The sequence below is a fragment of the Vipera ursinii genome (genome assembly GCF_947247035.1).
Source record: "Vipera ursinii genome assembly, chromosome: 6".
Lineage (NCBI taxonomy): Eukaryota > Metazoa > Chordata > Lepidosauria > Squamata > Viperidae > Vipera > Vipera ursinii.
Window position 1 is genome coordinate 59,444,216 of NC_139515.1, and position 22,227 is coordinate 59,466,442.

Here is a 22,227-nt window from a genome sequence, read left to right on the forward strand (position 1 = left end):
AATTGCATTTTTACTAAAACTAAGGAAGAGGGAGTAAGGGAGAGAATGTATGAATTAGGGCTCTCTATATCTTCCATCCTATAATTAAAACAATAAAAAACCTCCCTTCTCTTCTTGTCTATTAAGATCTCTTCATGCAATGACAATGAACCTAGTTTTAAAATAATTATTTGCTCAATATAGAAATGTATCTTCTTTATAATTTCCCATGAGGTGAAGCTGTGGCTACTATAGAAACAAGAGCAATTCTTGCTGCTGGCACCCATCACTGCCTGCCAAATACTGTTTGCAGACATATATCACTTCTTATATAACCTTATTCAGATAGACAGAAGTAGGCAAAGAAATTTTCTATAAACTATACTTTAAATGCTCTCTAGTGTAACTGTTGCCGGTCCCAAAATGGGAAATGGAAGTTATGAGAGTAATTTCCTATCTAATAATAATTTCATTTAAACCATGTCTATATAAGTCCAATTAAAAAGGATCTTTAGGATGAAAGTGTTGAGGAAAAGTACAAGTATTTCAGTTGTAAAGAGTTTCTCCTTCCTGTGCTGCTCTGAGGGACTTACTTCCAGATGTCCATGCAGAGAATCGAACTCAGTATCCTATGGGCAGAAACAGATGCAAAAAATAAACATACAATTTACAGTCTGGTTAATTATTGGTTTTGGTCAACTACAATCCATGTAGGCTGCTAACATTTTGGCTTTATTTCTATTCCAAGGGGAGGAAAATACTTCCAATAACATATGCTGAAATGATAGTTTGGGGGTTTTCCACACTCGGCCATCAGCTGTTTATGTCCCATGAGTAAACCAACTTAAAAAAAAACAAAACAGCTGTGAGCCCTTTAAGGTAGTCCAGTCAGGAAACAAAAGCTATGAGTACTAACACTATCTTTATGGTAAAGTTCTAGTAACAGAACCTTGCAAGTCTGAAAGCACTTTCCCCCTCCCCTGCCTTTACTTTCCAGAGAATTAGGGAAGGTCCATTCCAAGACTACTTTCTCCACCTCATCCCTCTGCTGAACTCAGATTTTTCTTATCAGACTAGGCTGCAGGTCTTCCTGTCTCCCAAGGTTATTCTCATATCCTTTTACATCAGCTTAAGAAATGCTTTTCCAGATTCTCCCCATTTCCTCATGTCTGGCCACTGTGACGGCCAGGTGTTCTGTCCAGAGCATGGTTAACAAGGCATCTGATGGTGGATTCCCTGCTTCTTTTCACCTGCCAGCCATGCCAAGAAGACAATTGGCAATTATTTACTCTTCTCTGGGCAGGTTGTTTGAGGACTGGGAAGGTTACATTTCTTCCTCTCACTTGGAGGCTGGAAGAGGCAACTTGGCACAACTCTTGTCAATTTCATCCAGGAAGAAGAAAAAGGAGGTCTGGAGAAATGGGCAGCATTTCCAAGTACCTGGGCTGAACCTGTTAAAAGAAAAAAAAAATGCCCAGTATTTTACCATTCCTCTGATACACTTGTTAAAATCCAAAAACAAATAAAAAAACCCTATCCAACATTTCACCCAGCTCTCATGTCAGCAGCTGGCAACCTAATATCAAATGGCCACTGAAAACTGAAAGTAGGGATGGGGGGAACATGCTTGCCCTGGAGTGAAGGCATTGGTTTGTGCAAGAGGCAATGAAATGCAGCAAGTAGAGCAGACAGCCCTGCTGCACTAAGGAGAAAGGAAAGCCACACCTGCTGGTGCTCAGCAAGAAAACCAGGGTGGAGGTCACCTTCCAAACAGGTTAGGTGCAGACGGAGGATGATCTCATCTGTTCCTGCTCTCCCAAAGTGGTAGGTGACCTATTTTTCACACTGGGGTAAGCAGGAAGAGCAGAATTGTCCTAAGTAAAAAATCGTGAACTGCTCCTTAAAAGGGAATTGCAAAGTAGGTTGAAACGGAGTGGTAACTATACTGTTCTGTCTTATTTAGCAGAAATGTTTAATGCTTTCTCTAAGAAATAGAAATATCACTATGAAATATTCTTATAAGAGAAATCAATTATTATTGATCTATTGTTAGAATTGGTAGACATTTGATTTCGACCACACAAATTAGGCCTGATTCTAAAACTTGAGGAGGCAACTTGCAATAGTTACATATGGAAAATATTTCCCCAGATTTGGAAGACAAAGGACAAAGAAAGGGCATCCTATACCCAACTAGTCTTAGAAAGCTAGGCTGGAAAAGTGAAAAAGAGGAAGGAAAAAAAGACTAAATTGAAAAGTCAGAGTGGATCCTTGCAAAGGGGCTAGATTCATGAGAACATCAATCAGCTAGTTTTCTGCATTGCACCATCAACACAACCTTTCTGCTTTCCTAAGAAACAGGAGGAAAGGATGGTCTTTTCTAGCATCAAAACTGGCTGGGGAATGTTAGGTCACCAGAAAGTAATGAAACAAGAGCTATTAATCCCATTGCTTCGGGATATAAACTGATTACCAGCTGGAATCAGAAAGAAATGTGCCCCTGTAGTGTAGTATTGCACACCAAAGTGCAGGATGGGAGGCTTGTTCTTGTACACAGCCATCAGGGACTGACAATGGAAAGAAAGAAGCTAACAAAACTAATGGGTTATTGAACTACTAGTCAGCTGCTAAACCTATCTTTTACAGCCCCAGTGGAGTTTAGCAAGGATGCAAGAAATGACATGAATAGAGTCGGCTTTGAGGATGGGAGTAGAGAGATTTGGTCTCATTTCAAGACCATTTCCTTGCCTATTCATTAGCCATAATCCACCTAGTACATTATGCCTTCCTGTACTCCCTTGAGCTCTGGGTGAAGATCTGTTTTTCTTCTTTGAACTGGCTCACGCTGAATTTTTTTATTCTGCATTATTCAGTGTTTCTGAGCTAAGACAGCTGTTAATATTCACAAAACTGTTTTAGTACTTTCGACAGAAAAATTAGCACTTTGTTGATATGTCTGTGGAAGAGGAGTTTTTTCTTCTCTTGCAGGTAGGAAGCATTTTCAGATTGAGTCAAAGTTGCCTTAAAACATAATAATCAAATTATCATTTGGTTCTCAACTTATTTACATGCTCACATAAGGTCTCTTATATGATTTCATGCACAATGGTACATAGAGCAGATCTAATTGATGGTAAAATAATGACCTGGTGGTGATGTCACTATGTAAATGCTACAATTATGTACTCACATCTCACAATATCTGCCTGATGACACCAAAAAAGCCAACACAGTGCTAGGCTGCATTAACAGAGGGATAGAATCAAGATCACGTGAAGTATTAATACCACTTTACAATGCCTTGGTAAGGCCACACTTGGAATACTGCATCCAGTTTTGGTCACCACGATGTAAAAAAGATGTTGAGACTCTGGAAAGAGTACAGAGAAGAGCAACAAAGATGATTAGAGGTCTGGAGGCTAAAACATATAAGGAACAGCTGCTGGAATTGGGTAGGTCTAGTTTAATGAAGAGAAGAACTAGAGGTGACGGATTTCTTGGGGGTGCTAACTCTCCAAGATGCTCCATACCACTACCATTTATTTTTATCTTTTCCCCTGATAAAATGGCACAATTTCAGACAAACCACTGAGCTGTCCAAGTTGCCATTTGTTCATTCTAAGAATACTTCTGAGTGACATTCTCAGAAATAAAAATCAAGCTAGATGGTCACTTAGCTTTACAAACTGGAGGGCTCCTATTCTTTTAAATAAGAAACAAATCCAAAAAAAAATTATGATAACAATTTGTGAGGTGAAGAACTGAGTATGATAGATACCAAAATATGGTTCTACAGACTTTTTCTCCATGGACTCCATGTTGGAGAGTGATATGGGAGGAAGGGGAGATGATTGAAATAAGGGGAAGGAGGCAGGAGGAATTGCAGTGGTGATGGGCATGGAGAAATATAGTGGGAAATGGGAGAGGGGCACTTTATCAATTTATCTTTCTTCCTCTGTCATAGCAGTGTCCTCGTCCATGCTTCTCAATTCTGTGACTGAAGGGATGATTCTACCTGCCTTGAAGGTGGTGGTAATGTACCCCCTTCTCAAGAGACCATTCTTGGACTTCACAGTGATATACAACTTTCCTTTTTCCAGAAGGCTGTTGAAATGATGGTAGCTAATCAGCTTCTGTGAAGCAGATTATCTAGATCCTTTTAAGTTAGGTTCAGGTTGGCTATAGTACAGAGATAGTATTGGTTATGCTTATAAAATAAGCCATCTTTGGTTTTGGATTAAAGGTAAAGTAAAGGTAAAGGTTCCCCCGCACATGTGTGCTAGTCGCTTCCAACTCTAGGGGCCGGTGCTCATCTCCGTTTCAAAGCCGAAGAGCCAGCGCTTGTACGAGGACGTCTCCGTGGTCATGTGGCCGGCATGACTAGACGCCAAAGGCGCACGGAACGCTGTTACCTTCCCACCGTAGTGGTCCCTATTTTTCTACTTGCATTTTTACGTGCTTTCGAACTGCTAGGTTGGCAGAAGCTGGGACGAGTAACAGGCGCTCACTCTGTTACGCGGCACTCGGGATTCGACCCGCCAAATTGCCGACCTTCTGATCGACAAGCTCAGCGTCCTAACCCACTGAGCCACCGCGTCCCCTTGGTTTTGGATTACATTTCCCCAAATGTCCCCAATTTGAGGGTTCTCCTAGACTGGTAACACCTGATTGAAGAGAAGGTCGTAGTCATGCCTAGAAGAGCCTTTGCACAGTTCAAGCTAAGATAGGCTTAGATGCACTCATTTAGTGAAGAATTATAGATGCCTCATTTAACAACCACACCACTTAACAAGGAATTTGGGGGGGGGGGGCTTTGGTGATCAGGATATGTCAAAGACTACCTATATTTCATAACACGTTACTTTAAGCTGAATATTTCAACACAACACATTTATGTCCATTCATCTCATCAGTATAGCTTTAAGTAATCATTACAATTAAGAAGATATGGTTTCTTGAAGGATAGTGTTATTAAGGCTAATCAATAAGCTTATCAACAGCTGATAACATTTTAGCCGTCTCTCCCGTCACTAAGAAACAGGCTTTTTTACAGGGCATTTTTGCCATTATGGTCCCTATGAGTGAAAAAGGAGAAACATTTTTTTGCTGCTCATTATACTAGCTAAAGGACCTCTTGGAATGACAAGGCCATGATTAGAACTACATTTCATACCTGATGGATTTGCACTTCAGTCCTAAATCATAGTAATATATTGTGATAGTTAATTGTCTAAGTTTATATATGGGAAATGTGAAAAACATGAAGGGATATTTTATCATGCATCATAGACTTGCAAAAAAATACTGGAGACAAATATGTATGATGATGCACAAAATTTTTAAAAAAAATTTATTATATTTTTTAATTCTTTACATACATGTTAATTTTCCAAACAACGCGCAAACTGAGTTTATAATTCATTAATACATATACAAATCTCACTCTTTGGTTCTTTTTTCCAACCATTTATAAAATAAATTCCAGCTTTCATAATATTCTGTTTCTTCTTTGTCTTTTAGTCTCATAGTTAGTCTGTCCATCTCTGCGCATTCCAATATCTTCTTTATTAGCTCTTCTTCTGATGGTACTTGTTCATTTTTCCAGCATTGTGCATAACTTATTCTTGCTGCAGTTATGATATGTAGAACAAAGTATGTATTTTGCTTATCAGTCTTTTCTGGTAATATACCTAATAAAAATAATTCGGGATTAAATGCTACATGTTCTCCTAGTATATTTGCTAACCAAACATGTATTTTTCTCCAATAGGCTTTAACTTGATCTGGGTCAGATCTGAATCGTCTTAGGAAAGCAAAAACTCTTGGAGTCAGTTCTAGTCCAAAAGGAATTTTTACTAGGACATGCTTGTTGTGGAAATACAAGACAGGACTTGGTATTGTTTTACAGATTGAAACTTTATAAAGAGTTCCCGGTTCAACCCCCCCTTCCCTCAACCCCATTTGGTCAGCCCCCCATCATTTTACTTCGTGTCATCCCTTTCGTGGGAAAAAGGGAACTTCGAATCTTTATGGTTATTGCCTTCTTCCTTTACAGATTCAAATGGAGACACAGGCCAGATGCCTTCTTCCCTAACCCTCCCCTTTGTTCCCCCAGTTCAAAAGGTTTCCCTTGGTCTTTGAAATAACCTAAGGCAGGCTGAATCCACATGCGCTCCTCCTTCCTTGGGAGATGGCAGAATCCATGGGGGGGATAATTTTTTAAACATACATTTATGAATGTGATATAAATGGATTCTGACAGTCCGCTCTCCTTAAAAGAAAGATATGTCCATCTGTAGGGAAAGAAAAGAAAAAGAAAAAAAAACATATAAATGTTAACCCGGTTTGTTCAGATATTCTGTATGAAATCTCTTAAGCAGCTTTGGTGCTTTAAGGTGGCGTTTGTTGACCCATTCATTTTCTGAGGAGGGGAGGTGTTTCCAAGCCACTAAATATTGGATTGTTCCATGATGTTTGCAAATAAACCAGGAAGATGATTGGCATATAATTTAAGAAAGGAAAGGGGAAAAAAGAATGATCAAGAAAATTTATGAAGGTGACAATGTAATAACAGATAATGATCTTATTAAAAAGCCATTTCACAATTTCTATTCCAATCCCTACAAGAAGCAAGAACTTGACATGCATGAAATAGATGAGTATCTGCTAAGACAATGCTTACCTAAACTTTCACAAGCTCAGAAACAACTTGAGTGATCCAGTGACCTTTGAAATATCAGAAGCTATTAAAAAAATGAAATCAAGTAAAGCTCCAGATGGACTTACAAGCGAATATTATAAATGCTTTGAGGATCAACTCCTTCAGCCACTAAAAAATATAATGAATGGAGTATTACAGAAAGCAAAGATGCTTCAAACCTGAAAAAGAAGCTAATATTTATTTATTTATTTATTTATTTAATTTGTATACTGCCCTTCTCCCGAAGGACTCAGGGCGATGAACAGGGCAATACATATTAAAAAACAAGATACAAAAATTAAAAACAATTAAATGCTCATGAATAAGTTAGAAAACATTAAAACAGGTTAAAACAAATTTATAAAACCCAACCCCATCCCATCAGGCCAGGCCAGCTTGTTGCGTTATTACCAAAGGAGGGTCAGGATGTCCTGAGGATAATAAAAAAAACTACAGACAAATTTCATTATCAAATAATGACTATAAACCTATAAAACTATAAAATAATGACTATAAAGATTTGGATGGCACGGCTATTTATGGTGTGATAAGGTTAAAGTAAATGTTGATTTTAATAATTACTCTGTTAGATGTGCCATCCTAAGAGTTTGGAATAAATATAAAATAAACATCTCTGGAAAGATGCCACTTTGATTCTCCCCAGGAAGCTTTTTTAAAAAAAGAAATGGTGGCCCTATTCTCAAATCTAAAGTGGAGTTAGTATCAGAAGGACGTGTTTGCCATTGTTTTACATATTTACATATTTTACATATTACATAATTACATATTTACAATTGAAAGAAAGATTTAAACTAGACAAAAAGTTAAGTATTTGATTTAGTGAAAAATAAATTGGATATCCTACTGTGTAGTATTGATGAACACATTATTGCTAAGTTTTATAAATTGTTAGTGAATTTGAATTTGGAGAATAAGTATGTAAAGCATTGTATGATTTCAGTGGGCAAAGAACTTTGGATATAATGTAATGTTTCAACAATGGGAAAATATGTGGATAAAAGGTCTAAAATTCACATTAAATTATAATTTAAAAGAAAACTTTTATAAGATAATGTATTGTTGGTATTTAACACCACATGAATTGTCAAAAATGTATAAAGGTATCTCAAATGAATGTTGGAAATGTAAATATAAAGAAGAAGCTTTTTATCATTTATGGTGGACACGTTTCAAAGCCAAGAAATAATGGAGTAGGATTCATATGTTAATACAGAAGATTCTTAAAAGTGCATATAAAGATAAAACCAGAGACTTTTAGGCCTAATGGATAAAGAACTTGAATTTTTTTTTGAACTTTGATGTTATATACAATACAGTATGTTGATGGCAGCAAGATTACTTTATGCACAAAAATGGAAGGACATTTTGACTCCCATAATGGACAAATGGCTGCAAAAGTTGACGGAGTTAGCACAAACGGCTAAATTGACAGCTTTAATTAAAGAAAATGACACAATTTTATTTCCATTTGGAAATGGCTTTTGGACTCTGTGCTTGAGGTAGAAAAAAATAAAACTTTGATTTTGGATTTTGCCAATTAGATAGGTCTGTTGTTATAGAAATGGCTAATATATATTATTATTACATAAAAGTAAAACGTTTAGGTTTCATATGATTACCTTATTCTACTGCATCTAAAGGAAGTCAATGCCTTTTTTTTCTTTTCCCCCTTTACTGTACACTTATTTCTTCCCATTTTTGTCCCTTATTTTCCCCTTATTTTCATTTTTCTTTGTATTCCGTATTTTATGTTTTGCTAAACTAATTAAAAATTTGAAATTTAAAGAAGCCAAAACTTATGGACAGCCAACACTAGAAAAGACTCGTGGACAGTTAGTTTTACATATGGTAACTGCATGGAGCTACTATATGTGCAAAGATGGAAAAATACAGAAATATCCACAATGGAGGAATGGACTGTTAAGATAGTAGAACTTGCTGAAATGGCTAAATTGGCCTGTTTGATTAGAAAGGAAAAATATTTTGCAAAAGACCAGAAATCCTTTATAGACTTGTTGAAAATGGACAAAAATGAATTCAGGATTTGAGGATTTACTGATTAAAGGTATTGTTTATGGGAAGAAGGGAACCCTGTTATGTAATTTGGGACGGAGGTAATCTGCTGCAAACATTGGAACCTGCTTCTTTAAATATTTTTCTTTTTCAATTTTTTTTTCTCTTTTTCTATGACTTTTACTGATTTTTCAGTTTTTCTTTTATTTTTGCATGTCTTTTTATTTTAATCTTTGTATGTTTTTGTAGATTTAATCCTATACAAAATTATTTTTCAATAAAATATATGTAAATTAATAAGTGAATAAATGTTTAATATATGCATTTTCCTTAGACTGAAGTTATCCTTCAATCAATTATGACTATTCTGTCCATTACTCTGACCAAGCTTCCATTCTAAAATTATGTTTGACCCTTGCTGGAATAGAAATCAAAATAGAAAATTCTACTTATTTTTTAAAACTTACATTTGGCTTGGGATTTTTCCCCCTGATATCCTGAAAACAATATTCTGCAGAGAGAAAATAAGAATAAAGATCAAGTTACCCTTTTTTCATTGTGACTGTTATCTAGGAATAGACTGGGAAATGTTCTCAAAATACATTGCAGGATTATTATCTGGCAACCTATGTGATTCTCTTGTAGCTTCAAGGACTGCTTTTAAATTACTCCACCTGCTGGGATAGTGGCCAATATATATTTTAAATTCATATATTAAGGAAGAAATCAGAAGAAAATATTTCCTTGATTGTGATGATATTGTACAGCTTCCCTTTTTAGTTGGCTCAAAAGTTATACCATAGATCAGCATTTCTCAACTTTGACAACTTCAAGATGGGTGGACTTCAACTCCCATGCTGGATGGGGAATTCTGTGAATTGAAGTCAACCTATCTTAAAGTTGCCAAGGTTGAGAAACACTGCTGTAGATATTTATATATGCTAATCGTTTCCAACTCTAGGGGCCGGTGCTCATCTCCGTTTCAAAGCCGAAGAGCCAGCGCTTGTCTGAGGACGTCTCCGTGGTCATGTGGCCAGCATGACTAGACGCCAAAGGCACACGGAATGCTGTTACCTTCCCACCGTAGTGGTCCCTATTTTTCTACTTGCATTTTTACATGCTTTCGAACTGCTAGGTTGGCAGAAGCTGGGACCAGTAACAGGCGCTCACTCTGTTATGCGGCACTCGGGATTCGACCCGCCAAACTGCCGACCTTCTGATCGACAAGCTCAGCATCCTAACCCACTGAGCCACCACGTCCCTTCATACACACACACACACACACACACACACACACATACTTCTCACATTCTACACAACGAGCACTCTTTAGTCCTAAAAAGGATCAAAAACTGATTTTTATTTTCACGTCAATCTATAAATGGGGAATAATTTTTTTTAAAAAAATGTACTTTTACAATCCTGTTCTCAAACATGAAAGAGCAATAGTGATGCTGCTGGACAGATACTATAGTGTCAGAGTGTTCTTTCTTAAGCATAGCTATTCCTGTTCTGCCCCTATAAAGGACTAATCAGGTGAACTGTTGGACAGTTTCTCCCCTACTAATACACTGTCTGGAAAAGGCAAGCAGAGGAGAAACTGGTCAGCTGTTCACCAGCTTTTCACACTTGTGCACTACATTACTGGGCAGTCACTGTTGCCGTCCTCTTGAACACAACCTGGCCTGATGGCAACAGCCTCTGGGGTCTTTACCAAGATTCTACATGGAGGATGAAAACCTGAAGATTCTTGTGCTTTGGAAATAATCAGGCATTTGTGTGTCTGACTTGAAAGAGAAGTAAGAACTGTTTTAATTCTTCCTATACTCTCTCTCCTTCTCTCCCCCTCCACCCCTCCTGTTTTCTTTCTTTCGTTCCCTTTTGATAATCCCTCCCTTCTCAGTAGTGCAAAGAATTTTTTCCCCTCCAGAAAGCACAGTGTCTCTGAGAAAGGGGACAGAAGGAAGAAGAAAGGGAAGGGCTGCTTTCAAGATTTGGTTCGAGTCAAGACGAGAATATAGTCCAAAAAGGTTTTCAGTGAAGCTTTTCAAACGAAATTAGAAGCTAAATATTTGTTACTAAAAGAAGAGGAGGACTGCATATCTACTACCTCTTGGGATTGCACAGGAAATTCTGAGATTGTCTTCTGATGATGCTACACATTATATTGATTTCTTCTACTCTCATCCCCTTTTTTCAACTTCCAACCATACTCCCATCCATCCCATTTTTTTTCTTTTTTGGGGGATTAGAGAATTTATTTTGATTGTGCTATTTGCTTTGGAGAAAAAACAAGAGATTGACCTATCCTCCACTAGAAGTGGCTTACAAAGAAATATATTATCTTTCCATTTTTGACTGGAATTTTTAAAAAAATCCTCTTTCTTGCATTGCTAAACAACACAAGGTTTTCTCTATTGTGGAAGTTAATCTTGGAAAGAGAAAGCAGTTTTAGTAGTGAGCTGGAGTGGCATACAGATGGAACGGTGTATTTTTGGATTCTATTGCTTAGTTCTTATGGACCCAGGTCAAGTTTGGACTGGAACACTTAATCCTCAGAAACGTGAGTCAGAACTGCAGGTGGAGGTCAATACCACATTGGGACCGATCTTAGAGGACACAATTGTAGCCCCCACAAAGTCCATCTTTGGGGGAGATCGGTGCCTTGGTTATTATGATGTGATGGGCCAGTGGGATCCCCCATTTAACTGCAATTCAGGGATCTACAATTTTTGCTGTGGGACTTGTGGTTACCGCTTCTGCTGCCAATTCACAAGTGGAAAACTTGATCAAAGTGGTTGTTCAAATTATGAGACACCGGAATGGGTCAACACGGGCCAACCACCACCTCGAGTGGACGAGACTCCTCAGAATCCTACCAAGGACAAGACCAACATGATTGTATACATTATCTGTGGTGTGGTGGCCATCATGGTGTTGGTGGGTATCTTCACCAAACTGGGACTGGAGAAATCCCAGAGCCCTCAAGCAGAGATTACCATGTCCAGGTAAAGCATTATAATACGCTTTCACCCGATATTCCTTATGGTTATCTTACTTGGAATTTTTTCCAACAGCGTTGGATATTTAAATATGCTCATCCTGTACTTTATTTTCACTTTCTGGCTGTTAAAATTTACAAAGTGAATTAAAATCTGTATTTTTTTCTCCTCTTTCACCCTGTTCCCAATTACCTTTTTGTTATGTCCAAATTCTCAGAATATAAACTAACAGAAGGGCCTGTAAGGAACAACAGAACCATGCTAATAGATGGAATGAGTAAAATATGATGCTTAGCAAAACACATTTCTTAAAAGGGAGGGTGCATAAATAGAAAAAGTCCTTATTTCTATATAATGTATACATTGTGAAAATAAAAGTTTTACAATAGAAGAGAAAAAATAGTGCTACCAGAGCAGGTATACTTCTTAACTGATGAGATTGAAATTAAAGTTAATGCTGTCATTAAGTAAATGAAAAGAGAATCTCAATGCTTTAAAATGCACCGTATTTCCCCACAGTTTTAAAGCAAATATAGAAAACTGAGTAAGGTTTGAACGGTCCAGTGCCTGTGTTTAAAGGGACATGGCTACTCTAAGGAAAAAGGCTTTCAGATTGTTGGCAGATTGCAGAAAAATTTCAAAACATTAAAAGCGTTAAAAGCTGAATTTATTTGAACGAGGGGGAAAGTTTGCAAGGCACTTCCTCAACTTAGCCACCAGAAAGCCTTATAGGAAATTGAAGTGGACGCAATGAATGGAATTGGTAATAATGGAAGCAAGAAGGGCAGAGGTTAAGAGTTTGTACTTCTATCATTTAAGAAGTCAAACAACTTGATGGTCTTAACATGCTAGCTATTTGCAGGTTGATGGGCGACTCTTGCTCTGGTTCTCGCTCTACTGTTCTCCCTCTTATATTCTCTTATATTCAGGCTACTGCAAACTCTGCAGCATACAAACGGGTGTGTGCGTGTGGAGTGTTTGTGTGTGTGGTCCTCTTCCCACTCCCTAGCCTTTAAACCTTGTTATTGTTGTTAGTTTCTCCAGAAGGTTGCCACCCCCACCCCCACCCCCCGCAGTAAGAGAAAAAAAATCCCTCCCCTAAGGGGAAGTTAGGTCTTCCGACGCCGCGAGGGCTTACGGGTCACGAGCAGGGCCTGCCTGGCAACCTGCTCTGGAGTTTTTCCCCCTCCCTGTTTGCAGGAGTCGATTAGGTGGAACCGGGCGCGATGAAATAAAGCGCGGAAGAGAAACGGGACCCCACCACATGGCAACCTTTTTCAATGCCTGCGCCTGCCGCTTCTGCGACCGGGTGGAGTTTTTCTGTTACCTCCCGACCACAGCCCGAGGCTTCCTGGCCCCACAAGAGAAGCTTGGTCGGGGTCCCGGAACCCAGGCCTTCGTCCCTCGAAGGGCTTGCACCGCCTGCGTCTGCTGACCCCGTGGCTGCCCACGGAGCGGCTGGCGAGGAGAGGCTGGGCAGCCGCGAGTGGGCGGGAGCTCGGCAATCTTATAGCGCCAGGCCACAGCATCCCGCGAAGGGCGATCCCCGGTAGCAATGGCTCTTTTCTGTGGGGCTCATCCGAAGGGAGCACTTACCCAGCTTTCTGGCTCTTCAGCGGGAGCCCTCTTCTGCAGACGAGGATATAACTTCTGCTCTGCTGCAGAAATTCAAGTTGGAGGGTAATAGCTCTGCAGCTATTCCTGGAGAGATGACTTCTGTGTTGCCAATCAAAAGGCAACTCTTCCACCCATCCTTTCTTCCAGAATGGATTTCGATAATTCAGGCGGAAACTTTGGGACGATTTCAAGTGGGAGTCTCTCCTATGATTTTGCAGTTCTCTCCATAAAGTATCTATCCACCTTTTGCTTAGAGGGGAAAACCCCCTCCCCGAAAACCTTCATTTAAATTTAATACATTTCTAAATTCAAACAACTCCCTAGAAAAATCCTTCCCTGATGTCATGATCCTGGTCTATGTGATCTATAGCCACCAAGAAAATAACTGTTTTTAGCTGACACCAAATGACAGCTCTCTTATGCAAGACAAGTTCCAGTTTTGAAGGCAGAATCTCTGTTGTAGGGTGAGCAGCATTAGTGGTGTGATACCTAAGAGTTATATTCTGACATATACAAAATATAGCTTCGGCTGGTAAATGGTTTGGAATTAAGGTCAGGGTGATTTTGAGCACATGGCCAGACCAGAAATTTCTGACCAACTACAATTTTTCACTTGTAATTATCAGACATTTAGGAATTAAATCAGCCCAGAATCTATCAGCGTACAGTAAATTATTCATCACTACCTGCTATCCCGAGTCTATTCTAGTAGTAGGTTTTAATACATACAAAGTTTAAGATATGTCCTGTTACTAAATGTTGAAAACTGTAAAGAGTAGATCAGAATTTTTAAAAGAAGACTGAGTTTGCATGCATAATAGAGAAGAAATAGAATCTTCTTGTAATTAGATTCTGTGAGTAATAAAAGGAGACCAAGAAGAAGAAAAGAGTGCAGTGATAGAAGAAGAGATAGCAAAATGAGCGGAATCTAGGGATTTCCAAGTAAAGAAATGGCAGTCGCTTTTCGGGGCAGGGTGTGTGTGTGCTCTGGAGAGAATAAAAAGTGTGTTTTGCCACTAGCTGGGGAAAAATTCTGAGTTGGCATAGTGAATATTGAATTAAAGCATGGTTTGTTTTAATAATGATTTGTGTAACTACAGCAATTTGACACAAAACACCATAATTATTTATAAATCAAAATAGTTGTCTTGACACATACTAAATTAAAACTGAACAATATAATGACAAATTTTACTGCTTCAGACATTTAAGGACAAATATCTGAAGATGTATCAGTTCACCTAAGGATACAGTGCTGATGTACTACCGGTACTGGCCAGCTAAACATACCAATACACTTTGTTGTACTCCAAAATAAAGGCATACAAATATTGTGTTTGTGGGCTATTTAAAATTATGCAAAAAGGTATTATTTTAAAGACCTAAATTAGTTCATGCAACATTTAGATATAATGGTGGCCAACACAACTTGGCTTGAATGAATGAATACCTAGAACTTAAAACAGAAAATATTTTTCTATGCTTGGCAGAATTGCTGTTTTAGTCTACTTTTATAAATGAAAAACATATATTTTAGATATAGTTTCTCTAAGGAAATTAGGATCTTTGGTGAGCAATTGTTACCGTATTATTTTTCCATGTCTCACTGGAAAGTAGAAATTTAAATGAAAGTGATTTGATCAAAAGAGCAATTGCTGAACTTTCAGAGTTTTGTATGGTTTGGGGAAGTAGATAATGCAGATGAAGAGAAATATTCTGTTGAACAACAGACAAAACAAGTATTTTATTACCTGCATTTTGCCAGGCAAGGATGAGGAAGAACCAAACCTTTTGATTTGCTCACACTTTGCATCTAATCTTCGCTAACTTAGCAGCTTCCAAGTAAGTTGGACTGCAGTTGACATCATTTCCACCCAACATGGACTCTGGACATTCATCCTGGGATAATGAAGCTTAAAAGACCATCATTCTGATGGATGCCAACAATGAGGATTCTTACTGTACGTAGTTTATGTTTCTTAGCTTATGCTAAGAATCATTCATATTAAATGAAGTCAGAAACTATTTGCATTTAATTCCATGTGCAAAAATATTTAGACCCAGTCTATAAAGGCTTAAAAACTGCAATTCTAAAACCATTTATTCTGGAATAAAGAGTAGTTTCATTTATCTGGAATTGTTTACAAAAGACCTAGTTTAGGATAACTCATTTTGTTTACTTTTTGCAAGGCAAAGGAAGAATATTAAAATATAGTTCTACATTGATTATTCACACATTTCTGTAATAACATTCTTATTAAGGTAAAGGTAAAGGTTCCCCCGCACATGCCTGCTAGTCGTTTCCGACTCTAGGGGCCGGTGCTCATCTCCGTTTCAAAGCCGAAGAGCCAGCGCTTGTCCGAGGACGTCTCCGTGGTCATGTGGCCGGCATGACTAGACGCCAAAGGCGCACGGAACGCTGTTACCTTCCCACCGTAGTGGTCCCTATTTTTCTACTTGCATTTTTATGTGCTTTCGAACTGCTAGGTTGGCAGAAGCTGGGACGAGTAACAGGCGCTCACTCTGTTACGCGGCACTCGGGATTCGACCCGCCAAACTGCCGACCTTCCGATCGACAAGCTTAGCGTCCTAACCCACTATTTTAAAAATATAATAACAACCATTAAGCCTCTAGAACAAATAGAATATTGGGGAGGTCAGTTTATGAAGCTAGAAACAGGAAATATACTTAACATTTGACACTGCTAAGCAATTTGTCTCTGACAATATTCTGAAATATTCCAAATCAAGATGGTACTAGATTGAGGAATGCTGAAAGTAGTCATTCACAGATAATGGGTCCATATGGGAAACAAAAGAAAGCCCTTTGTGAATCAGTCCATGGTGTTGTTGAATGGTTTGGATTATGTCAAGCCCTGGCATCCTCCATTTTGGGCCAATGACTTCAACTACTCAGTAGGAGGTTCAAGTAACTTGTTGAATGGATTTGAAAACAAGTTAGGAAATCTAAATTACATTATTCTGGAAAATTTCTTTCTCCAGTTGGTAACAGATAAGCTTTTAAAAGGGAAGGAAGCAGCTCTTTGTTCTTTGTCCTTCGTCACAAGAGAAAGTTTCTTCCCATAGTCTTTGATCAAGTAAGAAAACTGTTCCAAACCAGAGAAGGATCAGATAGTCAGAAGACAATTGTCATTAGGATCAGCTCAGCTAAATGAAGAGTGGGATCTTTTTGCTGAATTATTTTATTAATTGAGCTGTGCTATGCCTTTATAACCCAATCCCTGCTTTGTTCTGCATGGGTGTATGGGTGTTTTCCTGCCAGAGTCATCATGGTATTTCCGTTTTCTCCCATTATCTTCAAGTCTCATTGGTTACTCAGCCTTAATCTGCGTAATATAAGCCTTGTTGTATCTTCTTCTAGAATCAATACTCCCATTCTGATAGGGAACTTAGCCTATAACATGTCCTGGCCACTTTGCTAAATCACAACAAAAGCTGATGGAGGACAAGAGTTCTATTTCTTTGGAAAAATGGTACAGGAACTGATCTGGTCTGGAATAAAAGTGAAACGATAGCATCACATCTAACAGGATTTCCCTAGGATTAGGCAAAGTTACAAGAATGAAGGCATATCCTGTAAGTGAAGAAACAGGAGTTTATGTAAAGAGTGTCTAGTCTGCTATATTTGCAGGCATCCATGTACATTCAAGCAGCATAAAGTTTACATATGCCATAAGTCATAGTCACATAAGTCAAATATACATTATGATAGCTAAAACTAAATATAGCGCACTCTAGCTTCTTAATGATATTTGAATCAGAAGCAAGGCTGCTGCAGAGATAAATATGGAGGTGTAGGGAGTGGTCCTACATCATAAAAAAGCAAAAGAAGATATACATAAATACAGTGCCTTTGGCCTAAATAATACTGCCAAATCTTCCAACAGTGTTGTGAGAATTATGGCAACGAGCTCTGTGCCCAAACAAGGGAAGCTTTGATTGGTAAAGGTGCAGCAGTGCTTTATTTGTATGGTGACATATGTGCAGAATGAAATCTATTTAAAGGACAGGTGACAAGTGGATCTAGATGGCAAGAACAGGCAAAGGAAGGATCAAAATAGCATCATTATGATTTATTCATGTTTTCATTTTATTTCAGGTAATACTGTGTTGTACTTTTATATTAAATTAAATGCATTAAGGGTAACATTTTCCAGAATTAGCCAAGTGCTAAGAATGATGTCAGGGTGAGAGAGTGTTAAACAAGCTTCCTAAACACAGTCCTTTATTTTTTATCTTATCCAGTGGTGCAGATAATAGTCTTATATACATTAACCCTGGTGTCTTAGTTTGCAATATTCTTAATGTTCCAACAAGCTTTCTTAATGAAGGTTAATATAATGAGAAAATGACATGTGATCCCAAACCAAGAAAGAGACACGTACAGTCATTTTCATAGAACCAGAAAAGATAATACTGTACTGTCCTACTTTGCATAACCACTGAGAGATAATATTTCTCAGCTAGTGGTGGATTTAATTCTCAGGAATTCCTTGTTCTTCTTACAAAGTTCAACTCAGCAGAAAGCAAAATAAAATAAACATCATTTTCTAAGCCCATTGAAGCATATACAGTAATTATCATTGTCCAGTTTTGGTACAACTTTCACCTAATCTAAGAACATACAAAACATCCAAAATCCCAGCATACCAAGCCTATTTCTTCCACTTCTCCTGTTTTTGAACTACTTAACCTGATAAAGAAGAATTGTGGAGAACTCAAAAGGTTGCATATCCTTTTCCAGCACAGAGTAACGTCATGGCGAGTTAGTCAGAAAATAAATTTAACAAATAAATTGTTGTTGTTAAGTGCGAAGTCATGTCCAACCCATCGCGACCCGATGGACAACGTTCCTCCAGGCCTTCCTGTCCTCTACCATCTTCTGGAGTCTATTTAAGCTCACACCTATTGCTTCAGTGACTCCATCCAGCCACCTCATTCTCTGTCGTCCCCTTCTTCTCTTGCCTTCAATCTTTCCCAGCATTAGGCTCTTCTCCAGTGAGTCCTTCCTTCTCATTAGGTGGCCAACAAATAAATACAAATAAATAAATAATATTGCTTGTTCCTAATAAAAGGAATCAGCTAACTCTGGATTTTGGAATCTCTTGTTTCTCAGAAAAAGTTGATATATAGAATGCAGGTACTGAATTTACAGCAGAACTATATTATTTTCTGGGTTACTAAGGCACACCTTTTGCAGGTAAAAGGAAATATATCCTTAAATTTTTGTTATTGTTAGGGACTAGATTTTGGTACTCTCTAGGCAATGTGCGGAATTCTTCTGTTCAGAGATGAAAAGGGTGGTGGCTACAGAATAGAATAGAATAGAAGAATAGAATAGAATAGAATAGAATAGAATAGAATAGAATAGAATAGAATAGAATAGAATAGAATAGAATAGAATAGAATAGAATAGAATAGAATAGAATAGAATAGAATAGAGCTGGAAGGGACCTTGGAGGTCTTCTAGTCCAGTCCCCTGCTCAAGCAGGAGAACCTATACCATCTCAGACAAGTGACTGTCCAGTCTCTTCTTAAAAACCTCCAGTGATGGAGCGCCCACGATTTCTGAAGGCAAGCTGTTCCACTGGTTAATTGTCATCACTGTTAGGAACTTTCTCCTTAATTCCAGGTTGCTTCTCTCTTTGATCGGTTTCCAACCATTGTTTCTTGTCCTGCACTCTGGTGCTTTGGAGAATAATTTGACCCCCTCTTCTTTGTGGCAGCCCCTGAGATATTGGAACAATGCTATCATGTCACCCCTATTTCTTATTTTTCTTTAGACTAGCCAAACCCAAGTCTTGCAGCTGTTCTTCATATGTTTTAGTCTCCAGGCCTTTGATCATCATAGTTGCTTTTCTCTGAACATTTTCCAAGGTCTCCACATCTCTTTTGTAGTATGGTGACCAAAATTGGTTGCAGTATTCCAGGTGTGGTCTCACTAGGGTTTTATAAAGCGGTACTAATACTTTGTGTGATCTTGATTCTATCCCTCTGTTTATACAACCCAGGATTGTATCAGCTTTTTTCACTGCTGCTGCACATTGCTGGCTCATAGTCAAGTGATCGTCCACTAGGACTCCAAGCTCCCCCTCACAGTTACTGTTTTTGAGCCAGGTCTCACCTAATCTGTACTTATATCTTTGTTTTTTTCCTGCCTAAAAGTAAAACTTTGCTTTTCTCCACATTAAAACTCATTTTGTTGGATAGAGCCCATTGTTCAAGTTTGTCAAGATCTTTTTGAATCCTGAGCTTGTCTTCTGGGGTGTTGACTATGTAGTCCTGCCAGTTTAGTGTTATCTGCAAATTTGATGAGTTCCCCTTCTATTCCCTCATCTAAGTCATTGATGAAGATATTGAAGTGTACTGGGCCTAAGATGGTGTCTTGTGGTACCCCACTGTTTACCTCTCCATGTGGAAGTAGTACCATTGAGGACTACTCATTGAGTATGGTTTGTCAGCCAGCTACAAATCCACCTGGTGGTGATGTTGTCTATTTCACCTTTTTCTAGCTTACCAAGCAGTAGATTGTGGACTATTTTGTCAAATGCCTTAACAAAATATACTAAAAAGTATACTATGTCCACAGCATTTCACTGATCTACTAATTTGGTCACTTTATCAAAGAATGAAATAAGATTGGTTTGGCATGATCTGTTTTTAACAAACACATGTTGACTAACAGTTATAACTTTGTTTGCTTCTAGTTGTTTGCAGATCTGTTTTTTGTTTTATCTTTTCCAGGATCTTCCCAGGTATTGATGTTAGACTGATTGGTCTGTAGTTTCCTGGATCTGTTTTTTTTTCTTTCTTGAAGTTGGGAACCACATCAGCCCTTTTCCAATCCTCAGGTACTTCCCCATGTGTTGTGTCCGGTCCGGCAAGTGATCACGCGGAGGCAGTTAAGGTTAACTGTTTATTCTGGTACACGTGGCCGAACTGGCCTTACCTGCCCGGCTGCCCATATATGTACCCCAGGCGCGCCAGGCGCTGGCCAACCCATGGGCTCAGATCTCCCGCGCTTGCCCTGGTCACCCAACCCAGTGTCCAGGGATTCCCGCCGCACGGGTTGGCCAATCAGGTGGCGGGACAGGTGTATACCTAACACCCCTTTCCCCCCAATTTGGGTCTGCTTATGCCTGGCATTCCCTGCCAACAGCCTCACTGCCTTATGTAATCTTTTAGATATGCCAGGGGTCTGTGTGTCCTGGTAGGGTATCTCCCCAGTGGGCTGTCGGTTTCTGGCCCCCTCCCCTGTGCTGGTCTTGAAGGCCCTGGCTGGTCCCTCCCTTGTCCTTGCCCCGCTGGCAGTGAGGCTCCTGTGGGCTCCCCTTGCACAGTGCCTGTGTTTGGCTTTGGTGCCCCGGGTTCAGTTATGATGTCCCTGGGTCCCTCCGTCTCTGGTGACCTGGTCGCAACCCTGGTGTTGGCCTGCTGTGGGGTGTCTGGAAGTGTGAGTGTTCCTCTGTGTGTGTTGCTTGGTGGCTGCTGGGTCTGATTGTGTGTGGTGATCTCTGGGGCCCTTTTCCTGAGTTGGTCGATGTGTCTCCTGACCAGGCGTTCCCCTTCCCCTTCAATAATGTATGAGAGTGGGCCCAGCTTGTCCACCACCACTCCCGGTATCCACTTGTCCCCTGGGCTGTAGTTCCTGGCCCACACTGAGTCCCCAATGTTCAATGTCCTGGCCGTGCACTCCTGTTCTGTTTCCACTGTTGCCTTGTCAGGATGGAGCCTATCTAGTTTGGTCGTGAGTTTCTTGCCCCACCTCATTTCTGCTGGGCTTTTCCCGGTTGCTGTGCACGGTGTAGTGTGTTGTGCCAACAAGAACTGTGCCAGTCTTTGGGGCCAATCACCAGCAATGATCCGGCGTAGTGCATCCTTGGTGGTCCTCATGTTCCTCTCTGCCAATCCGTTGCTGGAGGGATGGAAGGGGGTCGACGTCGCATGCCTAATCCAATTGGCCTTGAGGAAGTCGGTGTCTTCATACGTGAGCAGTTGTCCGCGTTGTCCGGTGGCTTCATACGTGAGCAGTTCATCGAGGACTTCCTGTAAGTTCCCTGTGGGCTTGGCTATTATCCTGTTTTGTAGCTGTTCATCGCGTAAGCCCAGGACCACTCGGTCTCGGATGCGCACCTCAAGGTTATCGTACTTGCAGCGGAGTGCGGTTTCCCTCACTGCGGCCACGAACTCCGTTATCGATTCCCCTGGTTTCTGGTTCCGCCTTTCAAAAATCCTCCTCCAGAATAGCTCGGATCGCTTGGGGGTGAAGTGTTCTCGCAGTTTCCCTAAGAGGTCGGCGTACAAGACGCTGGCGACTGTTGCTGGCTGGCATAGTCCCACGGCGACCCGGTAAACCAGTGTTCCGCTGATCATCAGCAACGCGGCGGCCTTCTTCCGATCGTCCGTAATGCCGTTCACCAGCATGTATCCCTCAACTTGGCCTACGTATTCTTCCCAATCTTCTGGGTGTCTGGGGTCAAATTCTCTGATTGAGCCGACTTGCGCCATTCTCGCTCGTTCGTTCGTGGAGTTGTTGCTGCTGACGGCTCTTTGAATTTCCCGCTTCGTGTCTGCCTGTTCTCGCGCTTTCCTCACCGCCATTCTGCCGATCCCACCTTCGTCGCCACTGTTGTGTCCGGTCCGGCAAGTGATCACACGGAGGCAGTTAAGATTAACTGTTTATTCTGGTACACGTGGCTGAACTGGCCTTACCTGCCCGGCTGCCCATATATGTACCCCAGGCGCGCCAGGCGCTGGCCAACCTGCGGGCTCAGATCTCCCGCGCTTGCCCTGGTCACCCAACCCAGTGTCCAGGGATTCCCGCTGCACGGGTTGGCCAATCAGGTGGCCGGACAGGTGTATACCTAACACCAT

At 40.0% G+C, this 22,227-nt stretch overlaps 1 protein-coding gene across 1 annotated transcript in view; it reads left to right on the top strand.

Annotated features, from left to right (window-relative positions):
* Positions 1-11,191: 11,191 nt before the first annotated feature.
* Positions 11,192-22,227, top strand: part of SHISA8 (shisa family member 8) — a gene marked incomplete at its 5' end in the record, with an annotated part of 42,150 nt that continues 31,114 nt past the window's right edge. Inside the window, one exon of the mRNA XM_083366844.1 lies at positions 11,192-11,721. Coding sequence (XP_083222970.1) covers positions 11,192-11,721 — 530 coding nt within the window. The remainder of the gene's footprint in view (positions 11,722-22,227) is intronic.